Source organism: Quercus lobata, chromosome 3, assembly GCF_001633185.2.
Source record: "Quercus lobata isolate SW786 chromosome 3, ValleyOak3.0 Primary Assembly, whole genome shotgun sequence".
Classification (NCBI taxonomy): domain Eukaryota; kingdom Viridiplantae; phylum Streptophyta; class Magnoliopsida; order Fagales; family Fagaceae; genus Quercus; species Quercus lobata.
In genome coordinates, this window is record NC_044906.1 from 13,752,722 (window position 1) to 13,772,008 (window position 19,287).

At 35.7% G+C, this 19,287-nt stretch overlaps 1 protein-coding gene across 1 annotated transcript; it reads right to left on the bottom strand.

The window, feature by feature from the left end:
• Positions 1–9,650: 9,650 nt before the first annotated feature.
• LOC115980041 lies at positions 9,651–18,921 on the bottom strand. The gene is made up of 20 exons (XM_031102238.1): positions 18,714–18,921; positions 17,968–18,106; positions 17,129–17,203; positions 16,905–17,020; positions 16,377–16,491; positions 15,592–15,720; positions 15,342–15,389; positions 14,417–14,619; positions 14,085–14,281; positions 13,581–13,864; positions 13,351–13,497; positions 12,506–12,910; positions 12,252–12,401; positions 11,971–12,049; positions 11,760–11,884; positions 11,442–11,633; positions 11,217–11,357; positions 10,856–10,993; positions 10,220–10,426; positions 9,651–9,968 (listed from the first exon to the last, which is right to left on the bottom strand). The coding sequence occupies exons 2-20, from the start codon at positions 18,100–18,102 to the stop codon at positions 9,852–9,854; spliced, it is 3,003 nt and encodes a 1,000-aa protein (XP_030958098.1). The 5' UTR covers positions 18,103–18,106; positions 18,714–18,921; the 3' UTR covers positions 9,651–9,851.
• Positions 18,922–19,287: the final 366 nt, after the last annotated feature.

Sequence of the window (19,287 nt, forward strand, 5' to 3'; positions counted from 1 at the left end):
TATAAGGATGTGTTATAAAAATAGTCTTCCCTTTGTACTCATGTCCTTTAACTTTGGTCCAATCGCTTTCCCAGCAATGTCCCTTTAGACCGAATCCAACATGGCCATAGGTAACATGCCAAAGCAGCAGACATCAAAACCTTAGCTTCATGACATAGTCAAAAGTAACAAGGGCATAAATAGAATCTTAATGAAAGATTCATGGGACTCACACGGTGAAGAAGTAGGGATTTATTCTCTCACCTCCGCTTTTGGTCGAGCAAGCACATGTAGTATGAAATACATGCTACGGTGGAGTTCTCTTAAGTAAGAGTGTATGTCTTAACTCAATACACCGTACAAATCTTAGTCTAGTCGCTACTTAAGCGCCTAACTCGAGTCCCTTATTTGCTTGCCACCTTAGGCATCAAATAAGTTCTCGCATCTGGCTAACCACAGGCTACATGGATCATGGGCTATCCATGTATGATCTAATCAAGATAAATATATTATAGACCTCATCTTAGTCCCAACTAAGGCGACATCTGTTTGTGTCAACCATCTATATATGCTACATAAGCATTGAATGACACAATGTCTCATCTCTACCCACTACTCAAGTGCTAGAGGCGATCGCTCGTGTGAGTGAGCCGACCTAAGCCTGCCGACATACCTTTCATACCATAGAACTCATCATATGGTTTATGTGTGTGTAAACATACATATTATTAACTGAATAACATCATATGTATTTAAAACAAAATATCCCAAAAAAAAATACAATAAATGGTAACTAAAAACAACATATTATCATATTCTACGTAGCCCTAAACTCCTAACATGAGCCTGAAAGACATCCCTTCCTATAGGCTTTGTAAGAGGATCAGCAATCATGAGGCTTGTAGAAATGTGTTTTAGAACCACTTCATTGTGAGCAACCATGTCTCGAATGTAGTGATATCGTATATCAATGTGTTTGGTTCTACCATGATACTTAGAATCTTTAGCATAGGCAAGTGCTGCCATGCTATCACAATGTACCGTAACGGGATCCGAGGCAACCTTGACAACCTCAAGATTCTGAAAGAACCTCCTCAACCAAACTGCTTCCTGAACAGCTGCTGAACATGCTACATACTCTGCTTCCATAGTTGATAATGCTATACAGGGTTGTTTCTTGCTACTCCAAGTGATGGCGCCATTATTCAGCAAGAAAGCATATCCAGATGTGGATTTGCGTTCATCTAGGTCACTACCCCAATCAGCATCACTATAGCCAATCATACGCAAATCTGAGCCCTGATAACAAAGGATGTAGTCTGCTGTCCCTTTTAGATACCTTAATATCCTCTTGACAGCTTTCCAATGAGCAAGTCCTGGATTAGACTGAAATCTGCTGACTAATCCAACAGCATAACATATATCAGGCCGAGTACACATCATTGCATACATCAAGCTTCCAACTGCATTAGCATAAGGAACACGTGCCATCTTTTCTTTTTCATCTTGAGTCTTAGGACACATATCCAGGCTTAAGCTCTCATTTTTGGCAACTGGAGTATCTATGGGTCTGCAATTATGCATTTGGAAACGCTCTAGAACCTTCTTAATGTAGGTTTGTTGTGATAAACCTAAAAGTTTCTTTGAGCGATCCCTAAGGATTTTAACCCCTAGAATATAATCTGCCTCACCCATGTCCTTCATCTCAAAGTTAGAGGACAACCACCCTTTTGTGGCGATAATCATCTCCATGTCATTACCGGCCAGCAATATGTCATCGACATACAATGACAAAATAATGAAACTTCCCTTGGATCGTTTTACGTAGACACAATGATCTTCTTCGATCATCGTAAACCCATTCGTTAGAACGGCTCGATGAAATCTCAGATACCATTGTCTAGACGACTGCTTCAAACCATATATGGATCGTTTAAGTTTGCACACTTTGTGCTCTTGACCTTTGGTCACAAAGCCAATAGGTTGATCCATATATATTTCTTCATCTAGTTCTCCATTGAGAAAGGCTGTCTTAACGTCCATTTGGTATAATTCCAAATTCAAGTTTGCAACAATGGCCAAAATGAGTCGAACAGAGGCAAACCTCACAACCGGAGAAAAAGTTTCCTCGTAATCAACACCCTCCTTTTGAGTGTATCCTTTTGCCACTAATCGAGCTTTATACCTTTCTATTGACCCATCCGCCTTACGTTTGATTTTAAGAACCCATTTGTTCCCAATTGCTTTACGCCCTGACGGTAGGTCTACCAGATCCCAGACCTGATTAGTCCTCATAGACTCCATTTCATCATTCATTGCTTTCATCCACTCATTACTAGCAGAAGATGAGAGAGCCTCTTGCACAGTTTTTGGCTCATCATCATCTTGTGAAGCAATCATGAAAGCTTCCCCCTCAATCTCAAAACGACGACGAGGAATATTTCCACGGTTGCTTCTACGTGGCTGAGGTTGTTGTGGATCAACTTCTAGTGGTGTGCTCCCACTAGGTTGTGAGTCGCTCCCACTGTCTCTAGGAGTTTCAAGAATTTCTTCCTTGTCCTCTACTAGTCTACTTGGGGCGTCTACCTCTTGATCCATCATTTCATAAAGAATCAAGTTCTTTTCAACCTCACCTATGTTAGGGAATTCACTTTCAATGAAATCAACATCACGTGACTCCAATTCAGTTACACTTCCATCAAGTTGTTCACCTATCAACACATAGCCTTTGGAATGCTCAGAATATCTTATAAAGATACACTTCTTTCCTCTAGGCCCTAACTTCCCATATCTATGAGAAGTATTGTGAACATAACCTGTTGAACCCCATGGCCGCAAGTTATTCAAATCAGGTTTCTTGCCGGTCCATATTTCATAAGGTGTGGAAGATACCGATTTAGAGGGCACTCGGTTAAGTATATAGGCTGCAGTCAAAAGTGCATCCCCCCAATACGAAATTGGTAAGTTTGCTTGCGCCATCATTGACCTAACCATCTCTAATAGTGTTCGATTTCTCCTTTCCGCCACACCATTTTGTTGCGGTGTATAAGGCATGGTTAACTGCCTTGCAATTCCCTTTTCATCACAGAGCTCCTTAAATTGCTCAGATAGATACTCACGCCCACGATCAGTTCTAAGAGCCTTAATGCTCTTGTCTAATTGATTCTCAACCAATCTCATGTATCGTCTAAAGCAATCTAAAGCCTCAGACTTATGAGAAATCAAATAGACATGACCGTAACGTGTATAGTCATCTATAAATGTGATGAAGTAGAAACCACCATGTCTTGCCCTCACATTCATTGGACCACATATATCAGAGTGGATTAGTTGCAATGGAAAAGATGCCCTTGTGGTTTTTCCAAATGGTTTTCTTTTTGACTTTCCCACAAGACAATGTTCACATGTGGACAAAGTGACTTTAGCGAGATTGCCCATAAGTCATTCTCTAGCTAACCTAGTCATCCTCTCTTGCCCTATATGACCAAGCCTAGCATGCCATATACTTGAATTATTAGAAGTATTTTCAGATGAAGTCAAAAAAACTGAACTATCATTATTATAATATTCAATGTCCAAAATTAAAAAACCATTTGAAATTAAACCACGGCCATAATAAACTGTTCCCAAATGCAATAAAACATAATTATTCTCAAAAATAAATCGGAAACCAAGTCTTAACAAAGTAACTACGGAAAGTAAGTTCCTCCGGATCTCTGGAGCATACAACACGTCATGGAGCAACAGAGTGCGACCACCTCGCAATTCTAGCTTGTAGGTACCAATTCCAAGTACCTCCACGCTAGCTCCGTTTCCCACCTTGATGTCTCTACTGCCAACAGGAATCCGGCGGTACTCCACAAATCCCACTCTATCTCTTGCTACATGTTCTGTTGCCGCTGAGTCTACAGTCCACATAGGAGCAGAATTAGCAACAAGGACATGACTAGTTACAAAAACATGATGAGATGTAGGATTAGGTGTTACCTTTTTTTGGCTCAGCGCATTCACGAGCAAAATGTCCTTTCTTTCCGCAATTATAACAAGTCAACTTAGACTTGTCCTTCTTTGCGCGCTTTCCCCTAGTATTGCGCTTGACAAACTTAGCCTTCTTAGGCGGTGGCCCATTAGGTCTCTCTTGTCCAGGAGCGTAATCAGGTTGCTTGCGTTTAGGCCTAAATGCCTTACGCGAGCTAGTCTCAGCCATGTGCACAGAACTGATCGGCTTGGCTGCTTCAAGGCGCTCAGCTTCAAGTTCCAAGTGACGAGCCACATCATCAAATGTTTTGATGTTCTCATTATGTGTCAAGTTTTGACACATCGTCTCCCATGAACTTGGTAGTGAACGAATCACTGCCTGGACTTGTTGTTCGTCAGTAAGATTGTTTCCAGCTGATTTGAGCTCTCGAATCATGGAGGACATCGCCCTAAGATGCTGCTTCATCGTATGTTCAGAGCGCATCTTATATGAATCAAATTTCATTGTTAAGCCACGCAGTCTAGTGGCTGATGTCCCTCCATATCTTAGCTTTAGAGCTTTCCACATGTCTTGTGCAGTTGTATACTGCTCAAATTCACCAATCAAGTCATTGTGCATGCTGCTTAGCATTGTAAAGCGCGCACACAAATCCTTCTTACGCCAACTTTCATAGGCAGCAAGATCACGTTGGTGTTGCTCAGTGCTTCCCTCATCCGGTTTACTCAACGAATGAGTTAGAGTCTCTAGGACTTCTTGCTCATTCAGCACATACTGGATTTTACGATGCCAAATATTATAATTTTCACCATCCAGTTTCTCTCCTTTATTGAGATCAGCAACTATACCTTTGGAAGCCATTTCACTACAAAATTTCACAAATTGGACATTACACACACATTTCAAAAATTTTGACGTTCGATCTAAAATAAACTTAGATAATCAACACATGTCACAAAATCGAAAATTCGCTAAGCTTCTTAATCATCTCTTGCGCCACTAGTGTCCATTACTAAGCTTAATTTTAATCTATTCGTGCAAAATTATGTATGAGAGATAACGCAACTCAACCATACTCCCACTATTCTATATTTCATATTTACAAAAAATATGTATTAAAAAAAAATTCACCAATTTTATCAATTAACTATTGAGCCAAACATGCTATCACAATTTAAACTCATGAGAACAATTCATATAGGCATTACATTATTTCACTAAGAAATAATTATTTCTTTGTTGCGTTAAATATAATATTTAACGTTGTGTAAATATATATATATATATATATATATATTCTTAATACCATATTTCACAATAATAATGAAATTAAATAATTTACAAAATTAAATAAATTCCATATCATTTAAACATATACCTTTCATGTTTCATGAGAAATAAATACTAAATTGAACCGTGCGTTTCACTTAAAAAAACTCAATTATAAATATTAAATAGGCTTAATACGCATAAAATAAAATAAAAAAAATCTCACAAAGAGACAAGATCCCAAAAGTGGCGGATGGGCTTACTTTACAGTGCCGTTAGCAGAGCAAAAAAAAAACATAATAATAATAAAATAATAATAATAATACTAATAGGTGTTTAAGAAGTTAGTAATTGTGGGACCTCCTCTGTATTCTTCTTTTATTATTATTATTATTATTATTATTTGCTATCACTAAAGCCCTTTAGGCAAGTGAAAGACACGTGCAGGTTGTCTTCAACCTTTCTTCTTTTCAACTTCTTTCGGCCATAAAACACGAGTTTCAGACATTAAATTCAAAGTTTTATATCTTCTTCATTTCAAGTCCGTTTTTAACGTACCATATACTGATTTAAAGCTTATAACATATAGATTTATAACATGAAATCATATTTTGTAAACAGAAATCATATAAGAGCAGTTTTGTCTTTAAAGTTTCGGTGTTCTCAGCTTTGTGAAACTATATCTCATGGCACACTTAGAGATTCGCTACGAAACTTAAGGTACATATTAATACATGTAATATAAACAACATATATTAATTTCAAGGCACGAAATGCTCAGAATCAAAACTTGCCATTGAAGGCCATGTGAGGTGCATAGAAATTCATAGCATATCACAGAAGCATAAAACGTATTAAGAACTAATCATATATGCCTATGACATCGAGAACAACCTATGAATGCTCTGATACCAATGTTAAAAACATAGACACGCAGCGGAATACAAATAATTGGTTTTTCGGCATACCTCTCTCGGACTAAACCGACGATCACACAGGAGCCTTGATTGTTCTACGTTGTCTAGAGCCAGCCTCCACGTAGACCAACTATTCAAACACGTTTTGAATTCCAGTTTGTGCAACCCACGAGCCAAAAAACGTTTCTCCAACGGTGTTGCACACTACTAGAGTGATGCAAACATAACCCACAACCTAAGAACCTCACAACACTCTAAAAACACTATGAGAAATGTGGAATTCGTTTTCTGTACAATGGATACCACTCTTGGTGTTTATATACACACCATTCCATTAATGCTGAGTGAAATAGTGGGCTTAGTGGGGTAGAGTAATGGTCTAAACCATTACTCCATAACTCCTAGGTGTTACAATCTGAAGTATACAAAAGGACATGCCCACTTTGGATGTCCATCCATATTCTCTTCAGTTTCTAACAGTTACTATACTATGTCACAACAGTGTCAGGTTCAAATACCTGACCTCTTGAGTCTTGACCCATTCTTTTATAACTTTTTTATTAAAATTCTAGGTAATAAAGTGGAAGTAATAAAGAAAAAATAGTGAATTAATGTATAACCAATAGAAAATCATTCATAACTTACCACGTCAAATTTATAACAAAAATATTTATAAAATAATTTGTGGTTCTAAAATCATTCATTTTTCTGGCAATGGTAGTCAATTAAATGCTTCATTCAAAGCAAAGTAAGAATGGGGTACACCGTACACAGGAATTTATTTCATAAGGAAAAAAAAAATGAAACGTGAAGTTAACAGTACCCACGAGCAAATATTTTTATTTTTATTTTTATTTACCATATTTAGTCATATTGAATATTAGAGGTTCAGTCTTTTCAACAATTTTGGCTCAAGAGACAAAAAAAAAATGGCCGACAAGTCCCACCTATGTTACTTTCCGGTACATCCATATTATAATCTGTTTGTGTTCAGTTAGTAGAGGACCAATTTTCAGGGTTTCAAGGCTTATAATTCAACGTACCATTTTAACCTATTTTATTATAAAGTAATTCCCAATTCCAAATAAAATTCTATAATTTTTGGCAGAACTAAGACTATACTTAACTGTAAGTTATTTTCACGTAAATTCATTATTTTTTTTTTATTATTTGCAATCTATCACGTGAAAAATTATGACCAAAGTTGTTGTATTTTATATGTTGTTAGAATTATTGTTTATAATATGATCATATAGCTAGGCAGGTGAAATTCTGGGGAAACAAAGGATCTTTTTAGTTTGAAAACTTACCTCATGTTCTAGTAAAAACGTCAAGCTTTTACGTGAGTACAATAGAAGGCTAAGGAATCTAAACCTTCATAACTTCACTACACAAATAGATGTTCCCTAAAATAAAATAAAAACCATGTCTTTCTCAAATTCCAACATGAGCAAACATTATTATGGTGCTGTCTTTAACAGCCTAGCATTAGCAAAAAAATGCTGCATTCAACGTTGCATAAAATGCTAACAGTCTTGTAGCCCATCTATATAATATCTAAAAATTAAAGGATTACATTTATTGTTGCTAGAATTTCAATCAATTTGATCCACTTTAGTCGACTTTGGTACATTTCTGTCAATTTTGTCCACTTCAGTCCATTTTGATCTATTTTAGTCCATTCAGCTCACTTGGGTGGTGCTTTTGGACGAGAAGTTCGTGTAGAAAGATGAGTTGTTTTATTGAAAATTATGCTACTTTCTTAGCGTAATGTTAGTAGGTTTTTAATAAAAAAAAAATTTCTTATGCAATTGAAGTCTTTTTTTTTCCCTAATATAAGTGAAAGATTTACTTATATCTGCTTTCTCTTAAGGTCATTCAAAACTTATAGAAGATGAACCATTTGTAAGGGTGATGCTTTGGGATTAAAGGTTTGTACATTACAATATCTACAAAATATCTCGTCTTAAATAATAATTAGATATAAAATGCATTATGCTTCCTTTAAAAAGAAAAACTTACAACTTTTAAAACACTTTCAATTAACAAATATAGGCAACTTAATTTAGAAAATATAATATATTGTATCGACTATACTTTGTTAAAAAAAAATCACATCATTTTAAGAATGGTTTGAGACTAACACTTATAAGTCTCATCTACTATACTTCGCGCTGGTCTGTAACTAATTCAAGTAAAATGTCAAATTCTGCAGATTGAAATTTGGGCATACCTAGGCCAACATACTCATGTGAACAAGAGGGGAAAGAAAGAGGCTAAGATCCAGTTTTCCAAAAGAAAAAAAGCAATTTATTTAATGGATTGACTAAATGAGCACCAAGTTGGACCAGGCTGCCTAAGGTTTGCTCAACCCAACTGAGTTAGGCCTATGAGATTTTGAAATTTGGACTAGATAGGTAAAAGAAAAATGCTCATAACACCAAGGTGTTTTTTTTAGTTTTTTTTTTTTTTTTTTTAATTTTGAATGCCATAAAATAAAGTTCTGAATTTTGAAACTAATTCAAACTGCAAAGCTGAATAATAAATTTTTCTTATATCGTTCCCCCTTTTTTGGTCCATATGCAACAATGAACTACAGAAGTGAACTCATTTTAAGAGCCTAAAGTAAAAGTCACCATCTCTAAAATTACATAACCGTAGCCTGAAGTGGAAAAGTAATAGTATTCATTTGTTGGTTTTTTTGTTTTAAGCTTGAGCCTTCACCATCTCCTCCACCGTTTGTCATAAATGTTTTGAACTTGAATAATTAGAAGGATAGCATAAGCATAATCTAATTTAACTATATAACAATGGGTCCAAGAAAAGAAGGCAATTTGGTTCAATTATGACCTATGGCACAGCAAGTGTGATAATGTTCTAGTGAGTTCCCTGCCTTGGAGTGTTATAGAAGTTGTAGTTCTTGAAACAATTTGTCCTTCATAGAAGCATTCTTATAAAAGTTCAAAGGTTCTGAAGTTGCTGTTATTACACCAAGAAGTCATGATCCACTAGGTCATAGATCACCTGCTAAGATGTGTTACTCCTTGAATGATTTTTTCGTTGAAGATGCGTTTCATTGGTTTCTCACCATATCACCAAATCCTTCATTATTGTTTTCATATTTCTCACTATATGATTGCTGCTTGTAATGTAGGCTACGTGAATTACTTAACTGAGGAAATCCATATCTAATTAATAATTCCGCAGCATATTTAACAAAAGGGTCTAAACTAGATTATTAATTATTTTATTGTGATTGGATGAATTTTTTCAATGGTTTGTTTCATTTATTAATTATGTTGTGTAGAAGTATAATTATACTTAGAAACTGTGAGATTTTAAAAAGATCTACATCTTGTTTTCCATTAAGTTTAACTGAACTTTTAGTTAGCAAATAAAAAAAAAAATAAGAACTTTTAACTTTTTAAATTTTACTTGGTTGTACTTTTGCCTAGCTGATCTTTTAATCTGTCATTTTTAAACTTTTAAAAAAATTAGGGACCATGGTATAATATGAGAGAGAGAGAGAGCTGAATTCTGCAAGCTATGCTGTTCCTAGCACTACATTTAAGTACAAAGAAGACATGGTAAGCTGGCATTGAAGCCCACAAATAAGTTCAAATTAAAGGTTAAGCAGCTAAACCTAGTTACTTCCTAGAAAAGACTTTACAAGATAGTTAGCACTAAATAGACAGAATGTGGCTTCCCTTCTAACACCCAGCTGCCTTGAGGAAGTTGTCAAAGGGGCTGGCAGGAGGCAGCCTCATAGACAACCATGGGTCCTGTGGCAACACAGCTCCCTGAGCACGATGATCGATACTTGTTATCTACATAAACAGAATAGATAATAGTCAAGATTACACATAAATAATTGACAAAATACGCAAACAAAGGTCAAATTATTAATACTTAGTTATTTACAAGATTCTCTTAACCCAAACAACATGACTGCTAGAATAGGATAACCTTTACTTTCAATTCCTAGAAGCCGTACTGTTTCAACTGAAAATTCATTTTAACAGCCTAGTGGAATGTGTGAAAAAAACAAGGCAATTAATAAAATGAATAGAAGGCTGACCCTTTTGAGTGCTAAGTGTCCATCTGCAGGAAACGCTGGAGATAATTTGTCAACTAGTCTGCTTTGGTGATTTTCATGTGCCAACCAATTGGAGAGTTTCTTCCTTGTGCCTGTGCCAAGCGCTTCACACTGGCTAGCCATGGTATTGTATGGTAGGGGTGATGTAGTCACAGACGTTCCTACCACTTGCCCAGCTACCTCAAGTGCCTGAAAACAACACACTTTAGCGCTTACAAATTATTTGCATAGAGAGATATAGATGCCATGATGGATAAGAAAGAAGCGCACACACTGTTTCTAACCAACAAGAACAATCATTCTAACTCTTGAATGAATGCTGATATATTGGAATGACACATACAACTTAGTTTATATTCTTGCCTAATCTACAAAAGCACATTTAACTAGGTAGGTGCACCGCAACAGACAAGAACATTTCCAAAAAATTTCACTACATTGCTCTAGGTTAATAAAGTAATAAAGATACATAAATAACTTTAGCCTTTCTTATAAGTTTGCTCCATTTTTATCAGACTATTTTTCTCTTGGATAAAAAATCTTATAGAAATTAAGTTAATTTAGTAATCTTGTTTCATCATTGGCATATATATATATGCTTGTCATAATAGAGGTTACCGATTCCAGAAGCTGTCCAATGCTGATAACATGGGGCACACATGGAGAAGGCGGCATTCTGGGGATGAAGCGAGAGATGTCTAAAACAGATGCTTCACTTATTGCATCATCCTCAACTAATGAATTTGTTGGATAATCCTGCATCATAAGCAACAAGCAAGGCCAATAGTTATGTAGCACAAACATATTGTTTGATGAGCTGAGGCAGGTCTGAGGCAGGTTGGGCTGTTGAACAGCTAATTGACTAAATCGTTGTTAACAATTGTCATCTTTTTCCCAATTAAGAAAAAGACAGTTTGTCAGAATGTAATGAACTCCATACAAGGTTATTAACTGGAAACAGTGATGATAAAGAGCATACCCCATCAAAGGACAATGATTCCTTGGAATGGGAAACTGTTTGACTGTGGTCGAATTCAAGTATTGATCGTGGACCAAACATGAATGCATCATCAGGTGTGAATGATTCTGACAGTTGCTTAGTCAGGTCATCTGCAGCCACCTTAACAAGCAGAAACAGACAAATCAGAGACAGAGAGAGATTACTAAGTCAGCAAAAGCCTAGTCCATTGATAATATGCCATACCTCAGTAATGCTAGACAGATTCTGAACTAAAATGTCCATTATGATATTTTCAGATTCATATATCTTGTTCCTCAACTCCAGGAGCAATGATGTAGCGAGTTGATTATCAGTAACAGATCCATATCCTCTGATATCCATCTGAGGCCTTACATATACTTGAAGGTCATCGCTAATACCCAGATACGGATCAACCTGAACTTGTAGAAGACATTTTTTTGTTAAGAAAACTATCAAAATCAGAAGTTTTGATTCTACTGTGAGCATCAGAGACTACCCTAACATTCCCACCCACACACACATACTGCAATCAGAACTCACATCACATGGAACTAATGACTTGAGCAAATCATTCAGATCAGGAATGTGATATATCTTTGCAGCAAACATCAACATGCCTGTTGATAATACAAAAATAGATCTTTGGCATGCTGGAGACAACACCCCTGCATAGAGAGAAACACATCAGTTAAACATTTGTAAATTCTCCAAAATTTAAAGGCTGTTTTGTATTTCTACTGCTTAGACATACCATTGTTAGGATCCAAGGATATATTCCTGAGAGACAGGGGAAGCTGAAAGAATCGGACCACAAGGCTGTCGTTTGGGTTCTGCAGCATTGTAAGTTTTAGATATCAAAAGTGACTAAAGTATGCAAACCAAGCCCATCATTCAATTTATGCTCAGCATGGTCAGTCTGATGAGTCATAAGTAAACATGACAACATGAAGCAACAGAAATGAAAAAGGGGAAGAAAAGAAAATTGAGGAAAGAATAAGAAAGCAGACACTGTGTTTATTGATGAACTTTCACCTTTAAGCCTGAAGAAATAAGTGTTAAAACAAAAGAATGTGCTATAGCTTCAAAATTTGAAGGTAAATTATCTGGAAGATTGGCTTGCATCCAAAAGGCAGATAGCAACTGTGCTACTTGATCCTCACTAAACTTCATAATATGTGGTTCCTGAGCCAATCATAGACAAAAGTTTATATAAATCTTGTCAAAACAAATAAGTACTACAACAGCACACAAATTAAACCATTTATGGAAATGAGCATTCTACTTACAGCCTCAGACAGGCTGGTTGCCCCAGCTGTCCTGTCGATAATAGAGCTAATTTTGTAAAAGTTAGGAGAATTTTTGCGGACACGGCCTTGCTTCCAGTCTTCTTCTGAAATGTCCCTTTCTTTAAAATCATCATGAACACTATTCCCACGCTCTTCTGCTTTGATGCCATCTTTTTCTCTCCGGAGCTTTTCAAGTAGAGCTGTAATTGATGCAGATGCAGTATTTGAGTGCCATCTTCTTGGTTGGTATAAAAAACCACTTCTCAGAGAAGCAACTTCATGTCGGGGATGATTAGAGCTGGGAATTAGAAGAGCGGAAAATATATGATGTGCTCCAACTCTTGCCTCAACATCTGGGTGTAACATTACTTTCAACAATTGGATAAGAAGGGTTTCTGGAAAGACCTACATGAAAATATTTGAAATAATTTAACAAGGTGAGCCTGTATGCAAAAATGTACTTCAATTTAACATTGTAAAAGCCTTCAGTCACTTTCTGAATATGTAGCTTTCTAACACAACACATAAAACATGTTAGAATTAAAACCTTCAAACAAGTTGTATTGGGGTTATTTTGAATCCATAAAGACATTATTTTGTGGAAGTTACATTAATAACTATCTTATCAATGTATTTTTGTTTCAAAAGTATGAGATACAGAATACAACAACCAACAATACCATTTTTTTTTTATAGGACAACAACCAACAATACAATTTTTTTTTATAGGACAACAACCAACAATACCATATAAAAGTACTTTTAAAGGAAATAATATGATACAAGGGAGCAGTGCAAAGAAATCCTTGGTAAAGGATATTCAATTTATATCAAACTCCTCTAACCTGCTGAGACCGTGAAGAGACTGATGCCACTGAGATCACATGAGCAAGAATCATTAATGATCCAATGGTTGCCCTGGCAACAGCTGCAGATGGCAACTTCTCCAGGGTTATAGCCATCAGGTCAAATAGCGGCCGTGCATCACCAATCTAGAATAGACCAGAACACACTCATTTAAACTGAAAGCACAATAGAAAGCAACAACCATACACCAAAGAAGTATCAAACTTACCCCTTTTGCAATTTCAAGCAGACAGCCTTCAATGGAATTCTGCAGTAATATATTCGAGTTTGACTCTTGGTCACCAACTGATTCAACTGTGGCTTGAAGACTTTTTCTCAGATGCCTGCATAGGTCACAGACAAATCCAATTTCTGCCAGCACAACTCCTGATCTAATTTGCCTAGCTAAAGCAGTAGCCACTTGAATGACATAAGACTTGAGCTGTGGATCATGTGCAACATTTTTGTGGTCTAGATGACGGATCAAAGAAGCTAAAATCAACTGCTGATTCCCTGGAATGAGAGTAAGCATTAGCAAAATACCGTCCCAACATAGGGATTAAAGTACCATACAAATATGTATTGCACTAACAAATATTTGGCAACCTACTCTTTGAAAGTAGAGGAGAGAAGGTAAAAAAAATAAGTCATCCACTCAAGGTTACATATTGAATTACAGTAGTATAACAAAGTCACACGCATTGAGGAAGAAGTCTAAGAGGGCTCAATATACCTGAACTGTCCATGAAATACAACACATCGGACAAAACCATTATAGCCAGCCCCTGCTGAGGCACCCAGTGACGTCCAGAATCAAAATAACCAAACATCGGATCAAGTACCCTGCGCATTGTTGAACTCTCCTTGGCTAATTCAGCCATTCTTTGGATGCATATTTGTGCCCATACTTTTGGCATCTCAATCTCCTCTCTATAACAAAGGCAAGAAAGTATTAAAAAGGAAATAATTAAAACAAAGAAAATTGTGATACTGCATCAACATAAGTTGCCAGTACTCTCATATGGCCTAAAAATTTCTCCATCCTAGGCTTTGAGTAACTACTACCTTGTCAAAAGAGAAGGATCCTTCTTTTCTGGTCTTGGCCTCAAGTTCATGCAGCTAGGGCTAGTATCGCAACTTGCAACTGCACCACCTCTGCCCTCACATCTAACAATTTCATCCACCCAATTATGATGTGGCTCCCCTCTCTCAACATCACCGTCATTATGAGTATCAGGCTCATAGTTATCTAAAGTGACATGTACAATCTGCGGTGTGGATATATCAACAAATTGTAAGCCAACACCAAAATTACTACCCCAAAGAGGAATGCCACATTCTGGTAAAATAAACAGAGAAGCGCCACATAATAACAAGGGATAGGCAAAACTGAAGGTTGCAGAATTTTGTACTAGACCAATTCTCTTATAAGTTAGTCATATCAATGACAGTGGACCATGCACATATTGCTTCATAGTTCATACAATTAATACAATAATTAGAAGAGTTCTAACAGATTGTTTGGGCAGAAGGAAGGGAATAATATGGAACATAACTTTAAGAGATTCCATATAATTTCTCTATCCACTGCTTTGAAAGTTCATCAAAATATGTTTATTTTTACACAAAGGCATCAAGATATTCATAAAAACAAAAATTGACTGGTTCTCATCTCATAGGGAACTTAAAAGGAGTCCCTTGAGTTTTAAATGCCACTTAGTTTTCCTTTTTTTCATATAATTATTGTTTAAAAATACAAGGACTTAAAAATTTTCAACACATCACCAGATTAAAATTTCTTTGGTTACTGTCATGACATCAATCAATTAAACAGCAACCCCTTCTGTTAAAACACCATTGGGAAAAAAAAAAAAAATCAGTGCTTGAATGTTAATATTATGCATAAATGTCCGCCAACATTTGTAGAATCTAACAGATTCCATAGAATCATTAAATAGCTTCAAAAAAAGTAACTCAAAGAAAAACTAACCTCATCAAAATCCGCAAAAATATGTGAGAACTGTGCCATAAACCACACCTGCCAAGGAAGACATATCAAATAACCAATCTTCCAGCTAAAACATTGGTGTGATTAGCAATTACATATTTAAAAGTTACTAAATGAGACATAATGGGAAACAAATACTAAAAACTGTTGGCATTTTGACTTTCTAAAAGATTGTCTTTCTGAATCCATTTAATAAGAAACAACAAAGAAAAACATCAAATCATAAAACTACCATGGCTGATAGGCACTGCAAGCTTGATGCCCTTAAGCAGGGGCTTTGATGTTCTTCCCCTTTCTCACGAACCAGAGCGCATACTTTTCGAACCAACTTTTCAATGTTATGTGCGTAAGTGCCATCTGCCTGTTCATAAATCAGGTCAACAGCCAAAAATATGAAAGAATATAACAAAAATACTACAAAAACAAATAAATAAATACTAACATAAGAATATGCATCCAATCTATGGACAAAACTCGTACATCTATCAAAATTCTTTTACATCAAAATCTTTTCTTATTCTATAGTTTTTGCTGGGCACATTGACCATTGACCTATTACCTAAAGAGATACTGCTGTTGTTTTCAAATGAGATGTGTATGCCCATACCTCTGTTAAAATCTACATAATAACATTATATATTTATATATTCCAGATGTATTTTCATAGAAAACTTGAGATGACAATGCTAATCTATACTCTCACCCATCTTTGAATTTTCATCTCTGTTAGTCCAAATAATCTTAAACATAAAGCTCAAAGAAATAACCGTAATGGACCATGAGCTACATGTGCATATTAAGATGTGAATCCTTAGCCATATCATGTTAAAGATTTTTTTTCCTTGTTTAATTCTGTTTTCGGTCATAGCATAGGGAGTGTCTGTATGTCCAGGAAGCTGGATGAGCTCCATGTTTCTTAATGTCCATCAAAGTGTATACAAAAATTTAGTTCCCTGTTTGCCATATTTTGATGGTACTTACAAAAAAAATAAAGGTTAAAGTTATTTCCAAACTCACCTGACTGTAGATGAACCTTGTTAAGGTTTGGCATCCAAGTATACGCATAGCATCTTGCTTAGAGTTATCCAAAAGTGCAGTAACCACATTCAGCAGACTAACAGCAAAATATGCCCTGCATTGAAGTTTATAAAAATATATAATAAGGAATATTCATGCAAAACAATTTATCATACTTAAATGTTTAAAATATTAATTCGATAGACTCCCTAAAACAACTCAAAGCACTCCATGGAAAAGCAACATGCAGTAAACCTCTCAGTGAAATATCATATACTGGATGCATCAAATATCAGTAAGTGAAATAGAATATACAAAGTTTTAGAAAACGAAATAGAATATACAAAGTTTTAGAAAACAACGGTCTGTGGAATGCAAAATATAAAGAGTTTATTTGCTAATCATACACATATATTGGCTACAAATGAGCTGTTTATTTGTAAAACTATAATAAATCAACTTAGGTGCTAAATAATCTATATAAGTTCAGCAATAATATGAGGGAAAAAAAAAAAAAAAGGTGCTTACATCTGTTTCTTACAAATACAAAGCAACTTATTGTAGGCCTCCGTAACAATATTGATGAACTTGATGTGTTCAACTCGCAGTTCTTTGTAGCACCTTTCTTCAAGATACTTCGCTATCTGTTTAAAAAAAGTACCAAAAATATTCAGCACTGGGCTCACTAATTTCAATGAAAGTCACTTTTACTGGGAGACACACAAGTAGAACAACAAATTTAGGGACCATACCTTAGGGATCCGAACCGGGTTTTTTGCAGCATATTCACATAACTTAACAATTTTTCTTTCATTTGGAGGGCCATCCTGCCATATATTTTGATCATTTTTTTAGTTACTGATAGGTGGAAATAGTAAATAGACTAAATGTCCAGGCAAAATATCTATTAAGAAACACTTTAAGTAGCTAAGTACCAAAATCATAATACTTAAACTCAATTTAATTTCCTATATAACTAAGATAGAGTAGGACTAAAGACTCAAGCTTTCTTTGACCAAACAAAAAAGAAAAACTTGTGGAAAGAAGGATAATGAAAGATAAAATATAGACACATTTATGTCACACAAGGATGAGACAACGCACATATTTGCTTCAAAGACTAGCATCATTCTTAAGCATATTAACCAGTTTCAAATCCTATTCTGAGATCCAATGATCCATTCAGAGAGCTAGCATTCCAAAACAAACAAATGGCAGCGAAGGACAAGGCCAGCTTTTCTTTTTTAAAAAGCCATTCCAAGGGTGATATGCGAAAAAGACATGCATATTCTTTGCTTCAAAGAAGGAAGCATATTGTCCTAGTCATGGGAATATAATGGCACTACAACTAACTTTTGTTAAATAAGAGCATAAGCCACAGCGACACTTGTACTACATAATCTAATAGTCACATTGACAACCACTAGTTAGATTTAATCTTAATCAAGGCTTAGCCACCTTGGATGTCTGTTAGTTCAACCACAACATACACATAGCACCTTAGAGGCTTATATTACAGTATCAGAAATTAAACCATAAGAATATTAAGAAATTAACACATTTAGGCAACAGATCAGAAAAAGATACTCACAAGAGACTTAGGAAAGATCTCTGCAAGCAGTTTTTTGTAACGCTTAACGGGTTGTCGAGAGCTTGATCTCAAAGCAGGACAACAAACACACATGCTCTCACATGCTGGGAAAATCTTTCTGGAGAGTAACCCCATTTTCCTGCAAATTTTTTTAAGACAAACAAAAACATAATGAAAAAAATAGTCAAAAACCCCAAGCAAATATTAACCCACTAGTCCAGCAGAAAAGCTTAGTGGAACACAAAACAAAGATAAATTAGCACATTCCCAGAAACTGAAAGTTTTCTTTTTTATTAACAAAAAAGAGAAAGGAAACAACCCAACAAGAAATGCAAAAAACAAATGAAGTTGGCAGCCATTGGGGCTGTAAAGGACAAACATTGAGCTACACATTTCCAGAGATATAAATTATAAACCCCCAAAAAAGGCCAAAACAAGAATGAAGAAAAGAGAGGTAAAATCACCAACACAAAATAAATGAATTAACTAAAACATCTGAAGCTACACAAGAACATGAGAACAAACATGAATCATACATATTCCAAAGTTACACCAGCTAAAAGCGTTTTCAGAAGCACCCGGAACCAAATGTGAAGCAGTTAACAGAGAAAATTCATAACTTTCCTAGATTAAAAACCCAACTAGAAAAGCCCAAATAAAAACTGATAAAAAAAAATCCTATCTTTAGCAAAACCCAGAACACCCATTGGAGTGAAAAGCATAGAGAAAACATGAACTACACGTACCTAGCACTGTAGAGACAGATCTGGCGGTTTGAAACTACAAAACTCCAACTGGGTTTTTGTTCAAAGAGAGAGCGTGAAAGAAAATAGCAGTAAAATGAACAAACGAAATTGAAAGAGAAAGAGACCAAATGGCGCGTGGATTAAGACAAATCAAACAACATGGGAAGAGAGAGAGAGAGAAAGAGAGCATGAGCTAGAATGATAGATCACTGATCACGTGCTTTGTGTCAGTAACTCTTTTACTGTGCGTATTTATTAGCTGAAAAAGTGAGTAAAATTAAGGAGTGGCAACAACAGCAACAACAATAACAGCTGTTGAGTTAAAGGGTTTTGTGTGTCAGAACTTGGAAAACTGAAAAAGTAAAACCACCTCCCCAAGTTTTTTGTGTGTTGGAAAAAGGATATAAAACTTGGCTTAGAATTTTTGAACTCTTTTGGAGGGATTGCATGAGTAGCTGGTGTGAACTCAACTTTGCAATCATAGTGAGCACCAATCCACAATAAAATAAAATAAAACCGTAGTGTTTAGTTTGATTTTTAAATTGTGAATGGCTTTTTGTCTACCAAAATCGAA